The sequence below is a fragment of the Bufo bufo genome, chromosome 1 (genome assembly GCF_905171765.1).
Source record: "Bufo bufo chromosome 1, aBufBuf1.1, whole genome shotgun sequence".
Lineage (NCBI taxonomy): Eukaryota > Metazoa > Chordata > Amphibia > Anura > Bufonidae > Bufo > Bufo bufo.
The window spans coordinates 499,508,343-499,529,140 of NC_053389.1; the positions used below are offsets into that span (position 1 = coordinate 499,508,343).

Genomic DNA, 20,798 nt, shown 5'->3' on the forward strand with positions numbered 1-20,798 from the left:
GATTATTATTTATATTACATTTTAGAGGAAGATGCATTTTTCTCTATATGTTCTCCTTCAGGTGTTCCCTACTTGGCAGCCCAGTTAGAGATTTGAACCTCTTCAAATCTTGTATTCTTTGAGACGGTGACATTTACAGGAATTCTGGGGTAATTAAATCTTAATGTGTGAAAGAAGCAAGTTTGTGAGTTAGCTGAGGCCACATGCATTATTTACATTGCTCTCCTCAAGATACTTTACCTTGCACTTACTACAGCATGTCATTCCATATCATGCTCTTACATCCTTAAACTTTAATAGTTTTAGCTTTCCTGTATAGAAGCATAACTTATTTCATACATCTATCAATTCTGTAATATACTGGAACCTTAACAATAAACAGAAAAATATGTTAACCCCTTCACAAATTGCTCTGTACATGTACTGTGTCGTTTGTGACTTAGGATGGTGCCCGCTTTGGATTTCATCAGGCACTGTGGCCACCGATTGCATGTTGCTTTACACAGCAGATACCCAGAGGCAGAGTCTGTGATCAGCGACAGCGCCAATCAAGGACTTTTAACCCCTCAGATGCGCTTCACTCCCAGGGCTTGAACGGCTCCCCTGCGCCGAGATTGAAGGAGCTGTTCAGTTGCTATTGCAGCCTCAGGCTTTCTGAAGGATCCTAAGCCTGTCACAGCGACATTCCTATGTTGGAAAATAGTGAATCTTCCATAGGTTGCAATATTAAATCATTGACGTTCATGGAAGAATTGTTCAAACAATTGCATGTTAAAGTCCTTGGTGGGGCTTAGAGGAAATGTGAAAAAAAGTTTAAAAATAAATAAACAAAAAAAAAAATATATATATATATATATATATATTATAATTCAAATAACTCCTCTTTCCCCATTTTAAAAATAAAAGTAAATAATAAAAAAAAATTACATTATTGGTATAGCCATTTTTGTTACCAGTTGGGGGTGTGTCCCCGCAAATGAAGGTAGTGGCAGATCTTCTTTAAGGCTTCAAATGGTTGAGAGATGTACTTGAAAGCAGATGCATGAGATAGAAAGAAGGTCAATATGGCAAGTAGCTCTTCTTTGGGATCGGACCAGATGGTCTTGCCTAGACTAAAATTTTAATTAGACTTGGGTGTCCATGGTTCACAGTTGTCCTTGAATCACTATTCGTAGATTAACCACTGCAAATCAGGAACACCCACAAGACTTAAAAATTTCTTAGACCCCTATATTTGCCTATTTTCCCCCTTTATAACACAGCAACTTAAAGAACTGGCAGTTCACTTTTATACCTTATATATCAGTCCCGGGCGAGAACCATTGTCATGGAGATACTCAGTTCACCTCTCGAGATTCGTAAATGTACTGAAGCCTGTTACATCTTTTGTGCCACAATAAGATTACGTTTTACATGAAGATTAATTCAGTAAAGCAATGGTTAATTTCCTGAAACAAACCTGACCTTGTCAAACATCCTTCTTTGTTTGCCGCACCTTTTTTATGTTGCAGAAGCTTTAGATATAGACAGTTTACATTCAGCGGATACTGTGTTAGGTACAAATGGAAATAAAAATATGTAATTAGTCAACTAGACTAATTGCGTGAAAACATATAGAAATGGTAAATAGGTTCAATTGTTATGAATAATCACCAGAATGGAGAAGAAATGGCATCTGAATGGCGTTGATTGTGTATGGATTTGGTTGTGGTGCCATACAAACAGTTGGAGATTTTAATGCACATTAGTTTACAGAGTTTATATTGCTTGGTGCACACTGGACACAACCACAATCATCCAGTGCTTATGTGTGAGCCAAAAATGTCTTGGTAAAAGGGTTGTCTAAAATAACTCTTCTTGTGTGCCTTATTATCAGGGGAACCCCCCTTGAGACTGTCTTGATGAGCCAGAGAGGAGAGATGCTAAGTATCTTTGCCTCCCGCTCTGTTAAAACCAGCCGATCCAGGTATCACATGGACAGCCGTTTATTGGTTTGACTATCATAGAATGGGGGTTTCAGAATTCACACTCAAGAGCATTAGTTGTTGGTTTCATTTCAACATGGGTTGTCTTAATGTGACAACCCCATTACTCAGAGACTTCAGAGGAGAATGGTATGACAACTCTTCATTTCCTTCTGTAACATAATGTTGGGTGAAGTCCATAATAGAATCTATAGTGAGGCATCAAGAAGTTCAGTTCACAAAGTATGATTGCACATTTGGAATCAAGTAGATGGCTATTTTGGGAAACAAAGATTAATTAAACCTCTGTTTAACTTTGCATTAGGATAATCCAAACCTACTTCCTATTCCGAACCCATGGTATGTTTCTAATTAACATGCCAGCAAAGCCGGGCAAACTCTTATTTGCATTTGCTTCTTCACATTGATTGTGAAAGCCAAACAATTGTAATTATAAAGCATGATGGCATTACTTAAAGAGATTTATGTGTCACCCAAATTTAGAGTAGATCACTATATAAAGTTTTGTTTTTGCAAAGATGGTTAGTAAATCCATGTCTAGTCCTGAGCCAGTATGTGAAATTCTGCAATCATTCTGACCCTGTTATATTAATTATATTAATTATTTATGTTAAATATTTAACCTACATTCACTTATATGTCCTTATTACATTCCCAGCACTTCACATTGTGATCCTTTCAAACACTGTCCTTACAATGGCCTTTTTCCCCTTCTTTTCCCTCTTTCTTTTTTCTTTTCTTTCTTTATTTTAGGGTCATATCTTTTTTTATTTTATTTATTTAAACATTGTTATTTAGAAAACACCAAAACCAAAACAAATACATATTTGATCAATAAGACCATAATTCTTGTTCCTCATAAATTTTTTCCCCTTCCCATACCAATGTACCCCAACCTACCTACCCTCTCTTGCGATGCGTCTCTGAACCTTCCTAAAAAAAAAAAAAAAAACAATCAATACATGGAAAATGTGGGAGGGGGAGAGCCGTGGAAGAGAACTACCACTTCCAACCTCCCCATATCTTGGACCATTTATCCTCAGAATTTCTTTGTTTATATAAGACCTTCACTTTATTAACCAGGTACAGCCATTCATTGAACTTAAAATGGCCTTTAGTGATCAATATAGCTCTTTTTTGGAAATCGTTATTCTATTAGTAATAGTCTATTAAATATTTGACAGCGTTCCATCAACTGAGATTAGGCAGAGATTAATAAATATTGTCTAGCTGTCTTTTTTTTTTACTATGTGAAAGGAGCCATTGATCAACATAGTTCAGTGATCAATATTGACCATCCTGACCTTTTAACTGACAGTGTTTGTACCCAAGGGAGACACCATCACTGTCATGACATGCTGATGCTGCTGTCCAGAGGAGGCAGGAGTATGATCCTCATTTGACCTGTTTCCCATCTGATGGGAATTCCTCACATTAAAATAAACACAGAGGTAATATTTCATATCTACCGTATATATACAGTTAGGGCCATATATATTTGGACACTGACACATGTTTTTTTACCTGTTTACTAAAACATATTCAAGTTATAGTTATATAATGGACATGGACATTAAGTTCAGAGTTTTAGCTTTCATTTGAGGGTATCCACATTAAAATTGGATGAAGGGTTTAAGAGTTTCATCTCCTTTACATGTGGCACCCTGTTTTTAAAGGGACCAAAAGTAATTGGACAATTGACTCAAAGGCTATTTCATGGGCAGGTGTGGACAATTCCTTCATAATTTCATTCTCAATTAAGCACATAAAAGGCCTGGAGTTGATTTGAGGTGTGCTTGCATTTTGAAGATTTTGCTGAGAAGTAAACATGCGGTCAAAGTAGCTCTCCATGCAGGTGAAACAAGCCATCCATCATCTGCAAAAACAGAAAAAACCCATCCGAGAAATTGCTACACTATTAGGAGTGGCAAAATCTACAGTTTGGTACATCTTGAGAAAGAAAGAAAGAAAGCACTGGTGACCTCAACAATGCAAAAAGAGCTGGACGCCCATGGAAGACCACAGTGGTGGATGATCGCAGAATAATTACCATGGTGAAGAGAAACCCCTTCACAACAGCCAACCAAGTGAACAACACTCTCCAGGATACAGGCGTATCAATATCCAAATCTACCATAAAGAGAAGACTGCATGAAATGACATACAGAGAGTTCATTGCACAGTGCAAGCCACTCATAAGCCTCAAGAATAAGAAGGCTAGATTGGACTTTGATAAAAAAACATCTTAAAAAAACAGCACACTTCTGGAAGAACATTCTTTGGACAGATGAAACCAAGATCAACCTCTACCAGAATGATGGAAAGAAAAAAGTATAGCGAAGCACGGTACAGCTCATGATCCAAAGCATACCACATCATCTGTAAAACACGGCGGAGGCAGTGTGATGGCTTGGGCATGCATGGCTGCCAGTGGCACTGGGTCCCTAGTGTTTATTGATGATGTGACACAGGACAGAAGCAGCCGGATGAATTCTGGGGTTTTCAGAGACATACTGTGTGCTCAAATCCAGCCAAATGCAGCCAAACTGATTGGTCGGCATTTCATAAAACAGATGGACAATGACCCAAAACATAAAGCCAAAGCAACCCAGGAGTTTTTTTTAAGCAAAAAAGTGGAATATTCTTAAATGGCCAAGTCAGTCATCTGATCTGAACCCAATAGAGCATGCATTTCACTTGTTAAAGACTAAACTTCAGACAGAAAGGCCCACAAACAGCAACTAAAAAACGCTGCAGTAAAGGCCTGGCAGAGCATTAAAAAGGAGGAAACACAGCGTCTGGTGATGTCCACGAGTTCAAGACTTCAGGCAGTCATTGCCAACAAAGAGTTTTCAACCAAGTATTAGAAATTAACATTTTATTTACAATTTATTTTACAAACTTTTGAGCCCCTGAAATGAAGGGATTGAGTTTAAAAAATGCTTTAGTTCCTCACATTTTTATGCAATCACTTTGTTCAACCCACTGAATTAAAGCTGAAAGTCGGAACTTCAACTGCATCTGAATTGCTTTGTTCAAAATCAATTGTAGTAATGTACAGAACAAAAATTTTAAAATGTTGTCTCTGTCCAAATATATATGGACCTAACTGTATGACCTTTACATAACATGTATCTCATCATTGCTGTCAAGAAAGAACACCTTGTTATCCTTTGTAAGGCATGGGTGGGAATGACTTACATGCTATACACAGTTAATTGCCATTTTTGTGATTTGCTGCAGTTTATTTACTGCCTACAGCTGGTTTGCAAAAATGGTTCACTTTTCAGGGTTAATTTAAATATATATATATGTCTGTATATCGGGAGGGGTGAGTGAGATCTGCTCCACTGAGCGCAGTGTAGTTCCTTATCCTATTATAGAAGAATATTTATTATTGAAAGTGCGGGATTCCTTAGAGGTGCGTCTTACAGCCTGTTCTTACAGGATTCTATGATTGGGACATACCTTATGGACTTGTTTTTTGGTTATACGGCGCTATTTAAAGGACAGAATTGTTTACTTTAGGACTGCAACATATTATATCTCTACAGCATATCAGTACAATATATGACTCTACCTCCACATTTATATTTTACTTTATTATATTTTATACAGTGACAAATAGCTGCGGGGCCCACAGCACTATTTATGTGGACTGGACCTCCATTGTTTTCTTCTATATTATTTTATTTTTATTAGGTTATCTAATTTCTTTGGAATAAATACCACCAATATTAATGTACGGAGCAGCAGCAAGTGACTAATCATCCATTGGCGTATATATGTACAGCTCTCTGATTGGACAAGAGCAGAAGAGAAGCTGTGCTTGCTCGATCAGAGGCAGGGGCCTGGGTGTTTCTGACAGTCAGGCCCCTGCAAGTATCCACCAGCATTGATGGAAATGCTGATGCTGGCGGATTAACCCTTGTATACTGTGGTCAATGCTGACCATGGCATGTAATGGGTTTGCAAAGGGAGGGGGCTCCCTCTGTCTCTCCATTGTCCCCTGCCCTGCAATGACAGGGGATTGATGGTTGCTGTGGCAGCCCCAGGCTTCACCAAAACCTTGGGGCCGGCCAGCTACGAAGCCTATGCGGTCTGTCCTTCAGGCTGGGTCCCATAGGTGAACTGTCAGTGTAGTACAAATGCCTGCGGTGTGCCTATACAAAAGTTTATGACCAAATATGGATTGTTTCTGTAAACTTCAGATTCAAAGTAATAATTATTGAGGTTTGCTTTGCTGTTAGCCATGCTGTGTTACAGGAAATAATGGACTGGAATGGAAAATCTGCAAAAAAATTAGAAATTTTGAAATTTCTTCTCCATTCTGCTTTAATTCCCGTGGAACACTTAACCGCTTCACGTCCGCCCATAGGATATAAACGTCCTATGGGTTGACGTCTATCTCCTAATGCACGTTTTAAAACGTCTTTTTAGAAACAGCAGCTGCACGCTAATCGTGCAGCTGCTGATCGGGTTGCTCGCTGTCAGTGACAGCAGGGCAACCCTAAGACAAGGCAGGGACAGTGCCCAGGTGTCCCTGCCTTCACGATCGCTGCAGACACAGCGCTCGCCGAGCGCTGTGTCTGCAGAGCAGGAAGCGCTGTGCGCTTCCTGTTCCGGCCCGGCGGTCATGTGACCGCCGGGACCGGAGAGTGCAGGGGCTGTGTGAGGTCTCTCAGAGACCTCGATCAGCCCTGCTGTGAGGCTGTACAGCGCTAGATTGCTGCTGTACAGCCTCTCTAGGGGTGCATTTGTCCTGTAACTGGGGCTACTATGTCAGCCCCAGTTACAGGAGAAATCAACTGTGAAGAAAAAATGAAAAAGTGAAGCAAATGTCCCTCAGAGGTCTTGTATGACCTTATGGGGGACGAAAAGTGTAAAATAAAATAAAAATAAAATAAAGGGTTGAAAAAATAAAATAAAAAAAGTTTCACATGTAAAAAAAAAAAAATTCCCAAGAAAGGAATAAAAAAAAAAAATTAAAATAGAAAAAATTAAATAAAATAGACATATTTAGTATTGCCGCGTCCATAAAAACCAGCTCTATAAAAATATCACATGACCTAACCCCTCGGGTGAACACCGTAAAAAAAAATAATAATAAAACTGTGTCAAAACAAGCAATTTTTGTCACCTTGCATCACAAAAGGTGCAACACCAAGTGATCAAAAACGCGTATGTCCCACAAAATGGTACCAATAAAACCGTCACCTCATCCCGCAAAAAATGAGCCCCTACATAAGAAAATCTCTCAAAAAATAAAAAAACTATAGCTCTCAGAACATGGACACATTAAAACATAATTTTTTGGTTTCAAAAATGCTATTATTGTGTAAAACTTTAATAAATGAGAAAAAGTATACATATTAGGTATCGCCACGTCCGTAACAATCTGCTCTATAAAAATGTCACTTGACTGAACCCCTCAGGTGAACGCTGTAAAAATAAATAAATAGAAACTGTGCTAAAACAACCAATTTTTTGGTCACCTTGCCCCATAAAGTGTTATAATGAATGATCAAAAAATCATATGTACCCAAAAATAGTACTAATAAAACTGGCACCTTATCCCCTAGTTTCCAAAATGGGGTCACTTCTTGGGAGTTTCTACTGTAAGGGTGCATCAGGGGGCTTCAAATGGGACATGGCATCTAAAAACCATGTGGAGTTCCTTTTCTTCTGCGCCCTGCCGTGTGCCCATACAGCAGTTTATGACCACATGTGGGGTGTTTCTGTAAACCGCAGAATCTGGGTAATAAATATTGAGTTTTGTTTGGCTGTTAACCATCGATGTGTTAAAGAAAAAAATTGATTAAAATGGAAAATCTGCCAAAAAAGTGAAATTTAAAAATTTGATCTCCATTTTCCTTTAATTCTTGTGGAACGCCTAAAGGGTTAACAAAGTTTGTAAAATCGGTTTTGAACACCTTTAGGGGTGTAGTTTCTACAATGGGGTCATTTATGGGGGTATCCACTATGTAGGCCCCACAAAGTGACTTCAAACCTGAACTGGTCCTTAAAAAGTGGGTTTTGGCAATTTTCTTTAAAATTTGAAGAATTGCTTCTAAACTTCTAAGCCTTCTAACGTCCTAAAAAAATAAAATGACATTTCCAAAATGATGCCAACATAAAGTAGACATATGGGGAATGTTAAATAATAAATATTTTCTGAGGTATCACTTTCTGTTTTAAAAGCAGAGAAATTGAAATTTAGAAAATTGGGTAAATTTGGGATTTTTTCATAAATAAAGGTGAAACATTTTGACTCAAATTTCTGACTATCATGAAGTACAATGTGTCACGAGAAAACAATCTCTGAATGACTTGGATAAATAAAGGCGTTCCAAAGTTATTACCACATAAAGTGAGATATGTCAGTTTTGCAAAATTTGGCCTGGTCAGGAAGGGGGCAAAGGGCCCAGATGGGAAGTGGTTAAAGGGTTATCAAAGTTTGTAAAATCAGTTTTGAATAATTTGAGGGGTGCAGTTTCTAAAATGGTGTTATTTATGGGTGGTTTCTTTTATGTAAACCCTCAAAGGCACTTCAGAACTGAAATGGTCCTCACAAGAGTGGGTTTTATAAATTTTCTCGAAAATTTGCAACATTGTTTCAAAAATTCTAGGCCTTATATCATCCTAAAAAAATAAAATGACATGTACTAAATGATGCCAACATAAAGTAGACAAATTGGGAATGTTAATTAATTACTATTTTATGAGCTATCACTATCGTACAAGCAGAGGAATTAAAATTTAGAAAATTGTGAATTTTTCCACATTTTTGGTACATTTTTACATTTTTTATCAATAAAGAAAAAAAAATACCGACCCAGATTTACCTCTAACATGAAGTATGATGCGTATCATGCAAAGTGAGATTAGTTATATAAGCAAAAGCATTCCAAAGTTATTAGCACTTAAAATGACATGTTGGTTTTGCAAAAATAGGCCTGGGCAGGTAGGTCAAAACTGGCCTGGGGTAGTATAATAAATATATTTTGTTTACTGGTTCATTTAGCCTTGAGAGTCATACCTCAATTTTTCTTGTAGGTATTTTTATTTTTTATTTTTCCTGTGGGCAACAGACTGGTATAGACACTCTGTATAATTGTATCAGATTAATGCCCTTAACCACTTCCCGCAACTGTAACGCCGAAAGGCGTCATTGCGGCGGCTCCCCCAGGCTACGCTAACGCCAATAGGCGTCATCTCGCGTGAGCCGAGATTTCCTGTGAACGCGCGCACACAGGCGCGCGCGCTCACAGGAACGGAAGGTAAGAGAGTTGATCTCCAGCCTGCCAGCGGCGATCGTTCGCTGGCAGGCTGGAGATGTGTTTTTTTTAACCCCTAACAGGTATATTAGACGCTGTTTTGATAACAGCGTCTAATATACCTGCTACCTGGTCCTCTGGTGGTCCCCTTTGTTTGGATCGACCACCAGAGGACACAGGTAGCTCAGTAAAGTAGCACCAAGCACCACTACACTACACTACACCCCCCCCCCGTCACTTATTAACCCCTTATTAGCCCCTGATCACCCCTGATCACCCCATATAGACTCCCTGATCACCCCCTGTCATTGATTACCCCCCTGTCATTGATCACCCCCCTGTAAAGCTCCATTCAGACGTCCGCATGATTTTTACGGATCCACTGATAGATGGATCGGATCCGCAAAACGCATCCGGACGTCTGAATGAAGCCTTACAGGGGCGTGATCAATGACTGTGGTGATCACCCCATATAGACTCCCTGATCACCCCCCTGTCATTGATTACCCCCCTGTCATTGATTACCCCCCTGTAAAGCTCCATTCAGACGTCCGCATGATTTTTACGGATCCACTGATAGATGGATCGGATCCGCAAAACGCATCCGGACGTCTGAATGAAGCCTTACAGGGGCGTGATCAATGACTGTGGTTATCACCCCATATAGACTCCCTGATCACCCTCCTGTAAAGCTCCATTCAGATGTCCGCATGATTTTTACGGATGCACTGATAGATGGATCGGATCCGCAAAACGCATCCGGACGTCTGAATGAAGCCTTACAGGGGCATGATCAATGATTGTGGTGATCACCCCATATAGACTCCCTGATCACCCCCCTGTCATTGATTACACCCCTGTCATTGATCACCCCCCTGTAAAGCTCCATTCAGATGTCCGCATGATTTTTACGGATGCACTGATAGATGGATCGGATCCGCAAAACGCATACAGACGTCTGAATGAAGCCTTACAGGGGCATGATCAATGACTGTGGTGATCACCCCCCTGTCATTGATTACCCCCCTGTAAAGCTCCATTCAGATGTCCGCATGATTTTTACGGATGCACTGATAGATGGATCGGATCCGCAAAACGCATCCGGACGTCTGAATGAAGCCTTACAGGGGCGTGATCAATGACTGTGGTTATCACCCCATATAGACTCCCTGATCACCCCCCTGTCATTGATTACACCCCTGTCATTGATCACCCCCCTGTAAAGCTCCATTCAGATGTCCGCATGATTTTTACGGATCCACTGATAGATGGATCGGATCCGCAAAACGCATCCGGACGTCTGAATGAAGCCTTACAGGGGCGTGATCAATGACTGTGGTGATCACCCCATATAGACTCCCTGATCACCCCCCTGTCATTGATTACCCCCCTGTAAAGCTCCATTCAGATGTCCGCATGATTTTTACGGATGCACTGATAGATGGATCGGATCCGCAAAACGCATACGGACGTCTGAATGAAGCCTTACACGGGCGTGATCAATGACTGTGGTTATCACCCCATATAGACTCCCTGATCACCCCCCTGTCATTGATCACCCCCCTGTCATTGATCACCCCCCCTGTCATTGATCACCCCCCTGTCATTGATCACCCCCCTGTCATTGATCACCCCCCCTGTCATTGATCACCCCCCCTGTCATTGATCACCCCCCCTGTCATTGATCACCCCCCCTGTCATTGATCACCCCCCCTGTCATTGATCACACCCCCTGTCATTGATCACCCCCCCTGTCATTGATCACCCCCCCTGTCATTGATCCCCCCCCTGTCATTGATTACCCCCCCTGTCATTGATCACCCCCCCTGTCATTGATCACCCCCCTGTCATTGATCACCCCTCTGTAAGGCTCCATTCAGACATTTTTTTGGCCCAAGTTAGCGGAATTATTATTTTTTTTTTCTTACAAAGTCTCATATTCCACTAACTTGTGTCAAAAAATGAAATCTCACATGAACTCACCATACCCCTCACGGAAACCAAATGCGTAAAATTTTTTAGACATTTATATTCCAGACTTCTTCTCACGCTTTAGGGCCCCTAGAATGCCAGGGCAGTATAAATACCCCACATGTGACCCCATTTCGGAAAGAAGACACCCCCAGGTATTCCGTGAGGGGCATATTGAGTCCATGAAAGATTGAAATTTTTGTCCCAAGTTAGCGGAAAGGGAGACTTTGTGAGAAAAAAATTAAAAATATCAATTTCCGCTAACTTGTGCCAAAAAAAAAAAATTTCTATGAACTCGCCATGCCCCTCATTGAATACCTTGGGGTGTCTTCTTTCCAAAATGGGGTCACATGTGGGGTATTTATACTGCCCTGGCATTCTAGGGGCCCCAAAGCGTGAGAAGAAGTCTGGTATCCAAATGTCTAAAAATGCCCTCCTAAAAGGAATTTGGGCACCTTTGCGCATCTAGGCTGCAATAAAGTGTCACACATCTGGTATCGCCGTACTCAGGAGAAGTTGGGGAATGTGTTTTGGGGTGTCATTTTACATATACCCATGCTGGGTGAGAGAAATATCTTGGTCAAATGCCAACTTTGTATAAAAAAATGGGAAAAGTTGTCTTTTGCCAAGATATTTCTCTCACCCAGCAAGGGTATATGTAAAATGACACCCCAAAACACATTCCCCAACTTCTCCTGAATACGGCGATACCACATGTGTGACACTTTTTTGCAGCCTAGGTGGGCAAAGGGGCCCATATTCCAAAGAGCACCTTTAGGATTTCACAGGTCATTTACCTACTTACCACACATTAGGGCCCCTGGAAAATGCCAGGGCAGTATAACTACCCCACAAGTGACCCCATTTTGGAAAGAAGACACCCCAAGGTATTCCGTGAGGGGCATGGCAAGTTCCTAGAATTTTTTATTTTTTGTCACAAGTTAGTGGAAAATGCAGATTTTTTTTTTTTTTTTTTTTCATACAAAGTCTCATATTCCACTAACTTGTGACAAAAAATAAAAACTTCCATGAACTCACTATGCCCATCAGCGAATACCTTGGGGTCTCTTCTTTCCAAAATGGGGTCACTTGTGGGGTAGTTATACTGCCCTGGCATTCTAGGGGCCCAAATGTGTGGTAAGGAGTTTGAAATCAAATTCTGTAAAAAATGACGAGTGAAATCCGATAGGTGCTCTTTGGAATATGGGCCCCTTTGCCCACCTAGGCTGCAAAAAAGTGTCACACATCTGGTATCTCCGTACTCAGGAGAAGGTGGGGAATGTGTTTTGGGGTGTCATTTTACATATACCCATGCTGGGTGAGAGAAATATCTTGGCAAAAGACAACTTTTCCCATTTTTTTATACAAAGTTGGCATTTGACCAAGATATTTATCTCACCCAGCATGGGTATATGTAAAATGACACCCCAAAACACATTCCTCAACTTCTCCTGAGTACGTAGATACCAGATGTGTGACACTTTTTTGCAGCCTAGGTGGGCAAAGGGGCCCATATTCCAAAGAGCACCTTTCGGATTTCACTGGTCATTTTTTACAGAATTTGATTTCAAACTCCTTACCACACATTTGGGCCCCTAGAATGCCAGGGCAGTATAACTACCCCACAAGTGACCCCATTTTGGAAAGAAGAGACCCCAAGGTATTTCGTGATGGGCATAATGAGTTCATGGAAGTTTTTATTTTTTGTCACAAGTTAGTGGAATATGAGACTTTGTAGGAAAAAAAATAAAATAAAAAAAAATCATCATTTTCCGCTAACTTGTGACAAAAAATAAAAAGTTCTATGAACTCACTATGCCCATCAGCGAATACCTTAGGGTGTGTACTTTCCGAAATGGGGTCATTTGTGGGGTGTTTGTACTGTCTGGGCATTGTAGAACCTCAGGAAACATGACAGGTGCTCAGAAAGTCAGAGCTGCTTCAAAAAGCGGAAATTCACATTTTTGTACCATAGTTTGTAAACGCTATAACTTTTACCCAAACCATTTTTTTTTTACCCAAACATTTTTTTTTTATCAAAGACATGTAGAACTATAAATTTAGAGCAAAATTTCTATATGGATCTCGTTTTTTTTGCAAAATTTTACAACTGAAAGTGAAAAATGTCATTTTTTTGCAAAAAAATCGTTAAATTTCGATTAATAACAAAAAAAGTAAAAATGTCAGCAGCAATGAAATACCACCAAATGAAAGCTCTATTAGTGAGAAGAAAAGGAGGTAAAATTCATTTGGGTGGTAAGTTGCATGACCGAGCAATAAACGGTGAAAGTAGTGTAGTGCCGATTTGTAAAAAAGGGCCTGGTCTTTAGGGGGGTATAAACCTGTGGTCCTTAAGTGGTTAAACTGTGCGGTGACCCATCCATTTTATAGTATATTACACATAAACATGCACACACATATACACAAACATAAACATAAACGCACACTAATGCCCAAACATAAACACACAAACATACTGTACATGCACACACACATATGTAGACAAACACACACATACACATACTGACGTCTCATGTAGTTATACACACACACACATACACACATATACATTCACATACACACAATATAATATTTATTCTAAAAAAAAAACATGGTATCTTGTATATTGAAGGAAGCAGATAATTCTTATAAAGCCATGGATTGGATTGTTTGGGGGCACAGCTCTTGTTTTCTTTTTTTTTTCTTTTTCTTTTTTTTTACAACAGATCAATTTCTTCAATATGTTTTGAATAGGACACCCCTATGGGTCTAAACTAATGACAGAATAGGCATTCTTTGATCCCCTGAAATCAATTAAATGCTTTGACTTACAGTATCTGTTCTTTCGTTTATAATTAAAAAATGTATAGGGCTAAGATGCTAAATTTAATGAGCCCTTATCCGTCTATTGTGAAGCGGTAGCCACCTGGGCACATTATTATTTGCACTGTTCACAGCTGGGACAAGCATCTTTTCTAGGGATTTCACTAGTTAATAACTGATAGACCAAGACCCTTCACTGCTGAACTAGTGTACATTTGATTTATTTTGCTACCCATTTCGGCATAAAATAAGTTTCATATGCATGTATTATATACATCTAAGGCTGGTTTCACACTTGCGTTGTCCGGATCCAGCGTGTACTCCATTTGCCGGAATTACACGCCGGATCCGGAAAAACGCAAGTGAACTGAAAGCATTTGAAGACGGATCCGTCTTCAAAATGCGTTCAGTGTTACTATGGCAGCCAGGACGCTATTAAAGTCCTGGTTGCCATAGTAGTAGTGGGGAGCGGGGGAGCAGTATACTTACCGTCCGTGCGGCTCCCGGGGCGCTCCAGAATGACGTCAGGGCGCCCCATGCGCATGGATGATGTGATCCATGCGACACGTCATCCATGAGCGTGGGGCGCCCTGACGTCACTCTGAAGCGCCCCGGGAGCCGCACGGACGGTAAGTATACTGCTCCCCCGCTCCCCACTACACTTTACCATGGCTGCCAGGACTTTAGCGTCTTGGCAGCCATGGTAACCATTCAGAAAAAGCTAAACGTCGGATCCGGCAATGCGCCAAAACGACGTTTAGCTTAAGGCCGGATCCGGATTAATTCCTTTCAATGGGCATTAATTCCGGATCCGGCCTTGCGGCAAGTGTTCAGGATTTTTGGCCGGAGCAAAAAGCGCAGCATGCTGCAGTATTTTCTCCGGCCAAAAAAGCTTCCGGTCCGGAACTGAAGACATCCTGATGCATCCTGAACGGATTTCTCTCCATTCAGAATGCATTAGGATAAAACTGATCAGGATTCTTCCGGCATAGAGCCCCGACGACGGAACTCAGTGCCAGAAGAAAAGAACGCAAGTGTGAAAGAGCCCTTAGGCTGTCTGTACACGATGCAGCAGGATCCACATGTATATCACCACTAATTGCAGGGCCACACCTTTACTTTCTGGGCCCTACTTTTACATGCAATTTGTTTCAAATAGCATGTACAGGCATAGCAATTACCGCTGATATGCATGCGGATCCCACTGCTATACCATATGTTATACAGGTAGCCTACTAGTAACAGTTTTATTAAGGTTTCTCTGCATTTATTTATGAAATTCAGTGGTTTTGTAAAGGAGATCAGGGTTTCTGGTCATTATTGTGTAACTTATGTAATAACATACACGAATAACTCATTAACAGTGGTTTGTGCCAGCAATAAGGCATCAATTTCAACTATTATAGTTAAGATACACTTTAACACAAGGGGGGGGGGTGAATTATTATTATTGTCTTAACTCGATGGAGCTTAAAACTAGACTAGCCACAGTGGTGCACAATGTAGGATAGATGTGATGCATCTTTCCAGATATGTTAGGCTATGTTCATATCGGAGCTAGTTACAATGCATTTGGAAAGTTCTTAGACCCTTTGACTTTTTTCACATTTTTTTGTTGTGCCCTTGTGCTAAAAGAAAAAAGAAAAGTTTCCCCCATCAATCTGCACTTAGTGCTCTATAATGAGAAAGGAAAGAAAGAAAGTATTTTAGAAATGTTTGAAAATTTATTAAAAAAGGAAAACTAAAGTTTTGCATGTACATAATTATTTAGACCCTTTGCTATGACACTTGAAATTTAACTCTGTGGGGCTCGTATTTCACTTTAACATCTTTGAGATGCTTCTACACCTTGATTGGAGTCCAAATGTAGCAAATTCAGTTGATTAGACATCATTTTGGAAGGCACAGCCCTGTCTATATAAGATCTCCTAGCTGACATTGCAGAGCACAAACCAAGCCATGAGGAAGAAAGAACTGCTTGTAGAGCTCAAAGGCCTCGATAATTCTTAAATGGAAGGTGTTTGGACTCTTCCTAGAGCTTGCTGCTCCACCAAATTTATTGGCGGAGAAAGACCTTGGTAAGAGAGGTGACCAAGAACTTAATGGTCCCTCTGGACCAAAATTCTGCGTGCAGATTAGTGATGAGCGGCAGGACCAGTATTCGAATTCGCGATATTTCGCAAATATCTTGTAGAATATTCGTCATATATTCACAAATTCAAGATTATATTCTTGATTGTGAAAATCGGCAATGTATTATTTGCGTAATGCGCGCACAATACTGGCGTGGGGTAGGCAACTTTTCTATTGGTTGCTAGGGATGTTGCTAAGCTGTGACGAATCTTTCTCATTGGCCCACAAGCTAGAAGAAGGGAGGGATGATCACCTGATGTGCACTGTGTTAAGAAAAAAAATATATATAATATTCGTCCTTACGAATATATAGCACTGTATTCTAAATATTCGCAAATTCTCAAAGTGCCGATATTCGCGATAAAAATTAGCTTTTCGAATATTCACGCTCAACACTAGTGCAGATGGGAGAATCCAAAACTCCAGCACTCCACCAATCTGTGCTTTGTGGCAGAATGGCCATAAAGAAGCCTCTGCACAGTAAAAGGCACATGAAAGCCCGTCTGGAGCTTTCAAAAAAGCACCTAAAGGACTCGGACTGTGAGAAACGAGATACTGTGGTCTGGTGAAACCAAAATTGAACCTTTTGGCCTCAATTCTAAGTTTCATCTCTGGAGGAAACCAGGCATTGCTTATCTCCTGCTCAATACCATCCCTTCAATGAAACATGGTGATGGCAGCATCAATCTGTGGAGGTCTTTTTCAGCAGCTGGGACAGGTAGACTGGTCAAGGTTGAGGGAAAGCTGAATGGAGCAAAGTACAGAGATATTCTTAATGAAAACTTGATCCAGAGTGCACTGGACCTCAGACTTGGCTGAAGTTTCACCTTCCAACAAGATAATGACCCTAAGCACACAGCCAAGACAACACAATGGTGGTGTAGGGAGAACTCTGTAAATGTCCTTGAGCGGCCCAGCCAGAGCCCTGACTTAAACCCATTTGAACACATCTGGAGAGACCTGAAAAAATGGCTGTCCACTGATGGTCCCCATCTAACCTAGCAGAGCTTGAGAGGATCTGCAGAGAAAAATGGCAAAAAATCCCCAAATCTAGGTGTACAAACCTTGTGCCATCATACTTAAGTAGACTGGAGGCTGCAATCGCTGGTGCTTCAACTAAGAACTGAGTAAAGAGTCTGAATACTCATGTCAATGCAAGATTTTAGTTTTTCCTTTTCAATAAATTAGCAAAGATTTCAAACATTATGTTTTCACTTTGTCATTATGGGGTACTAAGTGCAGAATGATGTGAAAAAAAATTAAATTTTTTGTTATTTTAGCACAAGGCTGCAAAATGTCAAAAAGACCTGTTTTTAATTTAACGTGTCTGACTTAGGGGTGTTGCCCCTTGGATACCATCTGCATGGGTTTAACCCCTGCACAATAATGTTACTCATACAAAAATGATGTACATGTATTATGGTGCCATGGCATGTCAAGGACTACTGCTGAGCTTTTTCTATTTTTATTCTTATTATAACAATGTAAGCATTATAATAGTTTTTTGGATTATTTTGTCTAGTTATTCCAACCTCTTCCATCTTTCCCTTTAGGCTACATTCACACGACCATATGTGTTTTGCTGTCCGCAATTTGCGTATCCGCAAAGAAAATTAAAAACAGATAACGTCCGTATGGCATCTGTTTTTTATATTTTTGCGGATCCATTGTAACAATGCCTATCCTTGTCCGCAAAACGTATGTATTTTTTTTGAGGGGCTACAGAACGGACATGCGAATGCGGATAGCACACGGTGTGCTGTCCGCATTTTTTTGCGGACCCTTGAAATGAATGGGTCTGCATCCTATCCGCAAAAAAAATTGAACGGACATGGAACCAAAATATTTTGCGATTGTAGTAAAGATCGGAGTGGTACTGCATATAGGTACAAATAAATCCCTTTTATACCATACACTCATCACCGGGGTACTTGGCGGGTAACATATGCGGTACAATCTCTGCCGGAGGTGCTCTGTCCAACATGTAGCCAGGCAGTTACTGCTTCAATAATATTGCACGAATAAGAGACAAAAGGACGGCACTCACCGATATACGCTGAAACTATTTCTTTATTCCTGGTAGAGAGCGGACAACATACAAGCGTGCTCTAGCTGAGTTAGGCGACAGCCGTTTCGCACCTCAGTGCTTCGTCTGGCCCATAATCAAGTGAAACTATTCACCTGCTCTTAAGAGACTCAAGCTGTGACTTGATTTTCTCTGCGCCCGACAGGTATCACGCTAATATGGCGCTCACCTGTGTGCGTTACAGTGGATCGCGTCATAGTGAAAGACAATGAATAAAACATACATTTTTTTAAAACATGCATTTTTTTAAAACAATACCATAACCTTCTAATTCATTATGCAACACATTACTGAGGAGGAAAGGGCACTTATAAGAATATACCCATATCAATCTTGTCGTTTAGACCTAAGGGTCCCATAGCGTCTGCATGTAGGATCCACTTACTTTCTCTCCTAAGGAGATCCTTATGTCTATCTCTCCCTTGTGGTAGACTATGTACTATCTCTATACCTGCAAAACTGAGGGTCAGATAGTTGCCTGCGTGCTCCTTTCTCACATGTTCAATCAGCCGTAAACAGCCCTTGCCCGTGGTAAGTGAATTTATGTGCTCCCTGATTCTCTCCTGGAGGCTTCTGATTGTTTTGCCTATATAGAACCTGCCGCATGTGCATTTTATAAGGTACACCACGTATTTACTTTTACAGGCGATGAGGGTATTCACTTTGTGTTGAATCCCTCCAAACCTTAATACGTTCCATTGCGGGTTGAGCTTGCAGCACGAACAGTGTCCGCACCTGCAGTTTCCTCTTGGTCCCCAATTTTCCAACCAAGTCATGGGGTTCTTTTCCTGAAACCTGCTGCGGACCAATTTGTCCTTCGGGGTGTGACATTTCCTGAAGGCTATAATTGGTGCCACATTTTTGATCCCTTTTAAGGATTCGTCTCTTTCAAGTATGGATCAATTGTCCTTAATGACCTTTCTAATTTGAGAGGCCATTGGTCCAAACTTGAAAGAGAAGACAAAAGGGTGGGAGCTGCTATCATCCGGTGTTTCTTCTATTTGGTCATTCATAGAAGGTGTGTGACACTTTCGAGGTTTAATTAATGAGGCCTTCTTCATGGCCTGGTTCAGTTGTTTCAAGGGGTACCCCCTGGCCAGGACCAAAATATGTTTGTGTGAATGTAGCCTTAAGCATTTTGCTTATACAACCCTCTTTATTGTAGTTGTATGATAAGTAAACCTAAAGTATAATTATAGATTGGTAAGCCGAAAATGTATCTCAGAAGACGTACAGTAGACTAGCACAGTTGCATGTATAGTGTGAGAGTCTGCCCCAGCTAGGATTTATGAATCATTCAATATATGTAGGAATGTTAAAAGCAGGTCATCTATATTTTAAGTTAATCTTTCAAGTTAAACACTGAGGGCCATTAACATTGTAGTTGTTGTGATTGTGTTCGACACAACCATGGTCTGTGAGAATTCCATGGATTAAGTACATTAAAGGGATTCTCTGTGCTTTAAAAAATATCCAGCAGCTTTCTGACCTGTTGCGGGAAGATAATCTGCTCAGTACTTACCCTTTTGTCAGGCCACCAATTCCACAATCTCCTCTGAATTCACACTGGCTACGGCTCTTCAGGTTAGGTCCAGTCTGGATGTGTTCTGAGTCTTCCTTTTCAGCTGTATATACAGTAGACAACTGAACAGGAACACATGTGGTCGGGACCTGAGCAGATAAGTCCATAGCCAGTGTGAGTGTAGTGGAGATGGAAGCCCAACGGAAGAGTAAGTACTGACCAGGCTATAGTCCCACAACAGGTCAGAAGGCTGACAGATTAGTTTTTTTTAAAAGATCGTAGAACCCCTTTAAAGGACTTGAAGGCTAAAGATACACTGTCAGGTTCCTGTATGTAGTTTTGGAGGCCAATAACAGAAATGGATAAATAAAAATGAGAAGTTCTACCAGTCCTTTATACTTTCTATCATTTTATGGTCCACTTCTGATTTAGGCTTCCAAAATTTCATCCAGAAACCTGACCATGTGGTCAGACACTAATATACCCTTATAGATACTTTTATAGATACTGTTAGATAGGAGTGAACTCAGGAAACATCAACGTGAAAATGATCCGTTTTTTTGTTCTCTCCTTTAGATTCTTCAAGAAATTTGAAAGCTTCTTCCGCTTTATCAGAAAAACTTTTTCAGAAATTGAAGAATAAACATGAATTCACTGTGTTAGTGACTTTGAAGCAGGCTGCTTTAAATTCAGGTGTCATTCTCTCTATTCATCAGTCAGATCACAGGTAATCGTCTCATGTACAGTTTTTTGTATTTATGAAATGAAAGTTTTATTCCCCATTGCCCTAAAAATCTGTCAGCATCTGAGATTATTTGTTGCCATACAGATGTAGCAGGCTGAATGTGGGGGATTTTCAAAACGGAATTTTTCATCTGCCGTGGCATTTTATAAATTGTAGTCTAACACATTTATTAGCACAAAAACGTTTTGAGTAACCTGAAAGCAATGTCAGCTTTGAAGTATTTATGGGTCTTAGGTGACCCCTCTCTACTATTGTA

At 40.4% G+C, this 20,798-nt stretch overlaps 1 protein-coding gene across 1 annotated transcript in view; it reads left to right on the plus strand.

Annotated features, from left to right (window-relative positions):
• NELL2 (neural EGFL like 2) overlaps positions 1-20,798 on the plus strand; it is a 391,676-nt gene that overhangs the window by 54,649 nt on the left and 316,229 nt on the right. The window contains exon 3 of the mRNA XM_040410664.1: positions 20,374-20,524. Within this exon, the coding sequence (XP_040266598.1) occupies positions 20,374-20,524 (151 nt within the window). The remainder of the gene's footprint in view (positions 1-20,373; positions 20,525-20,798) is intronic.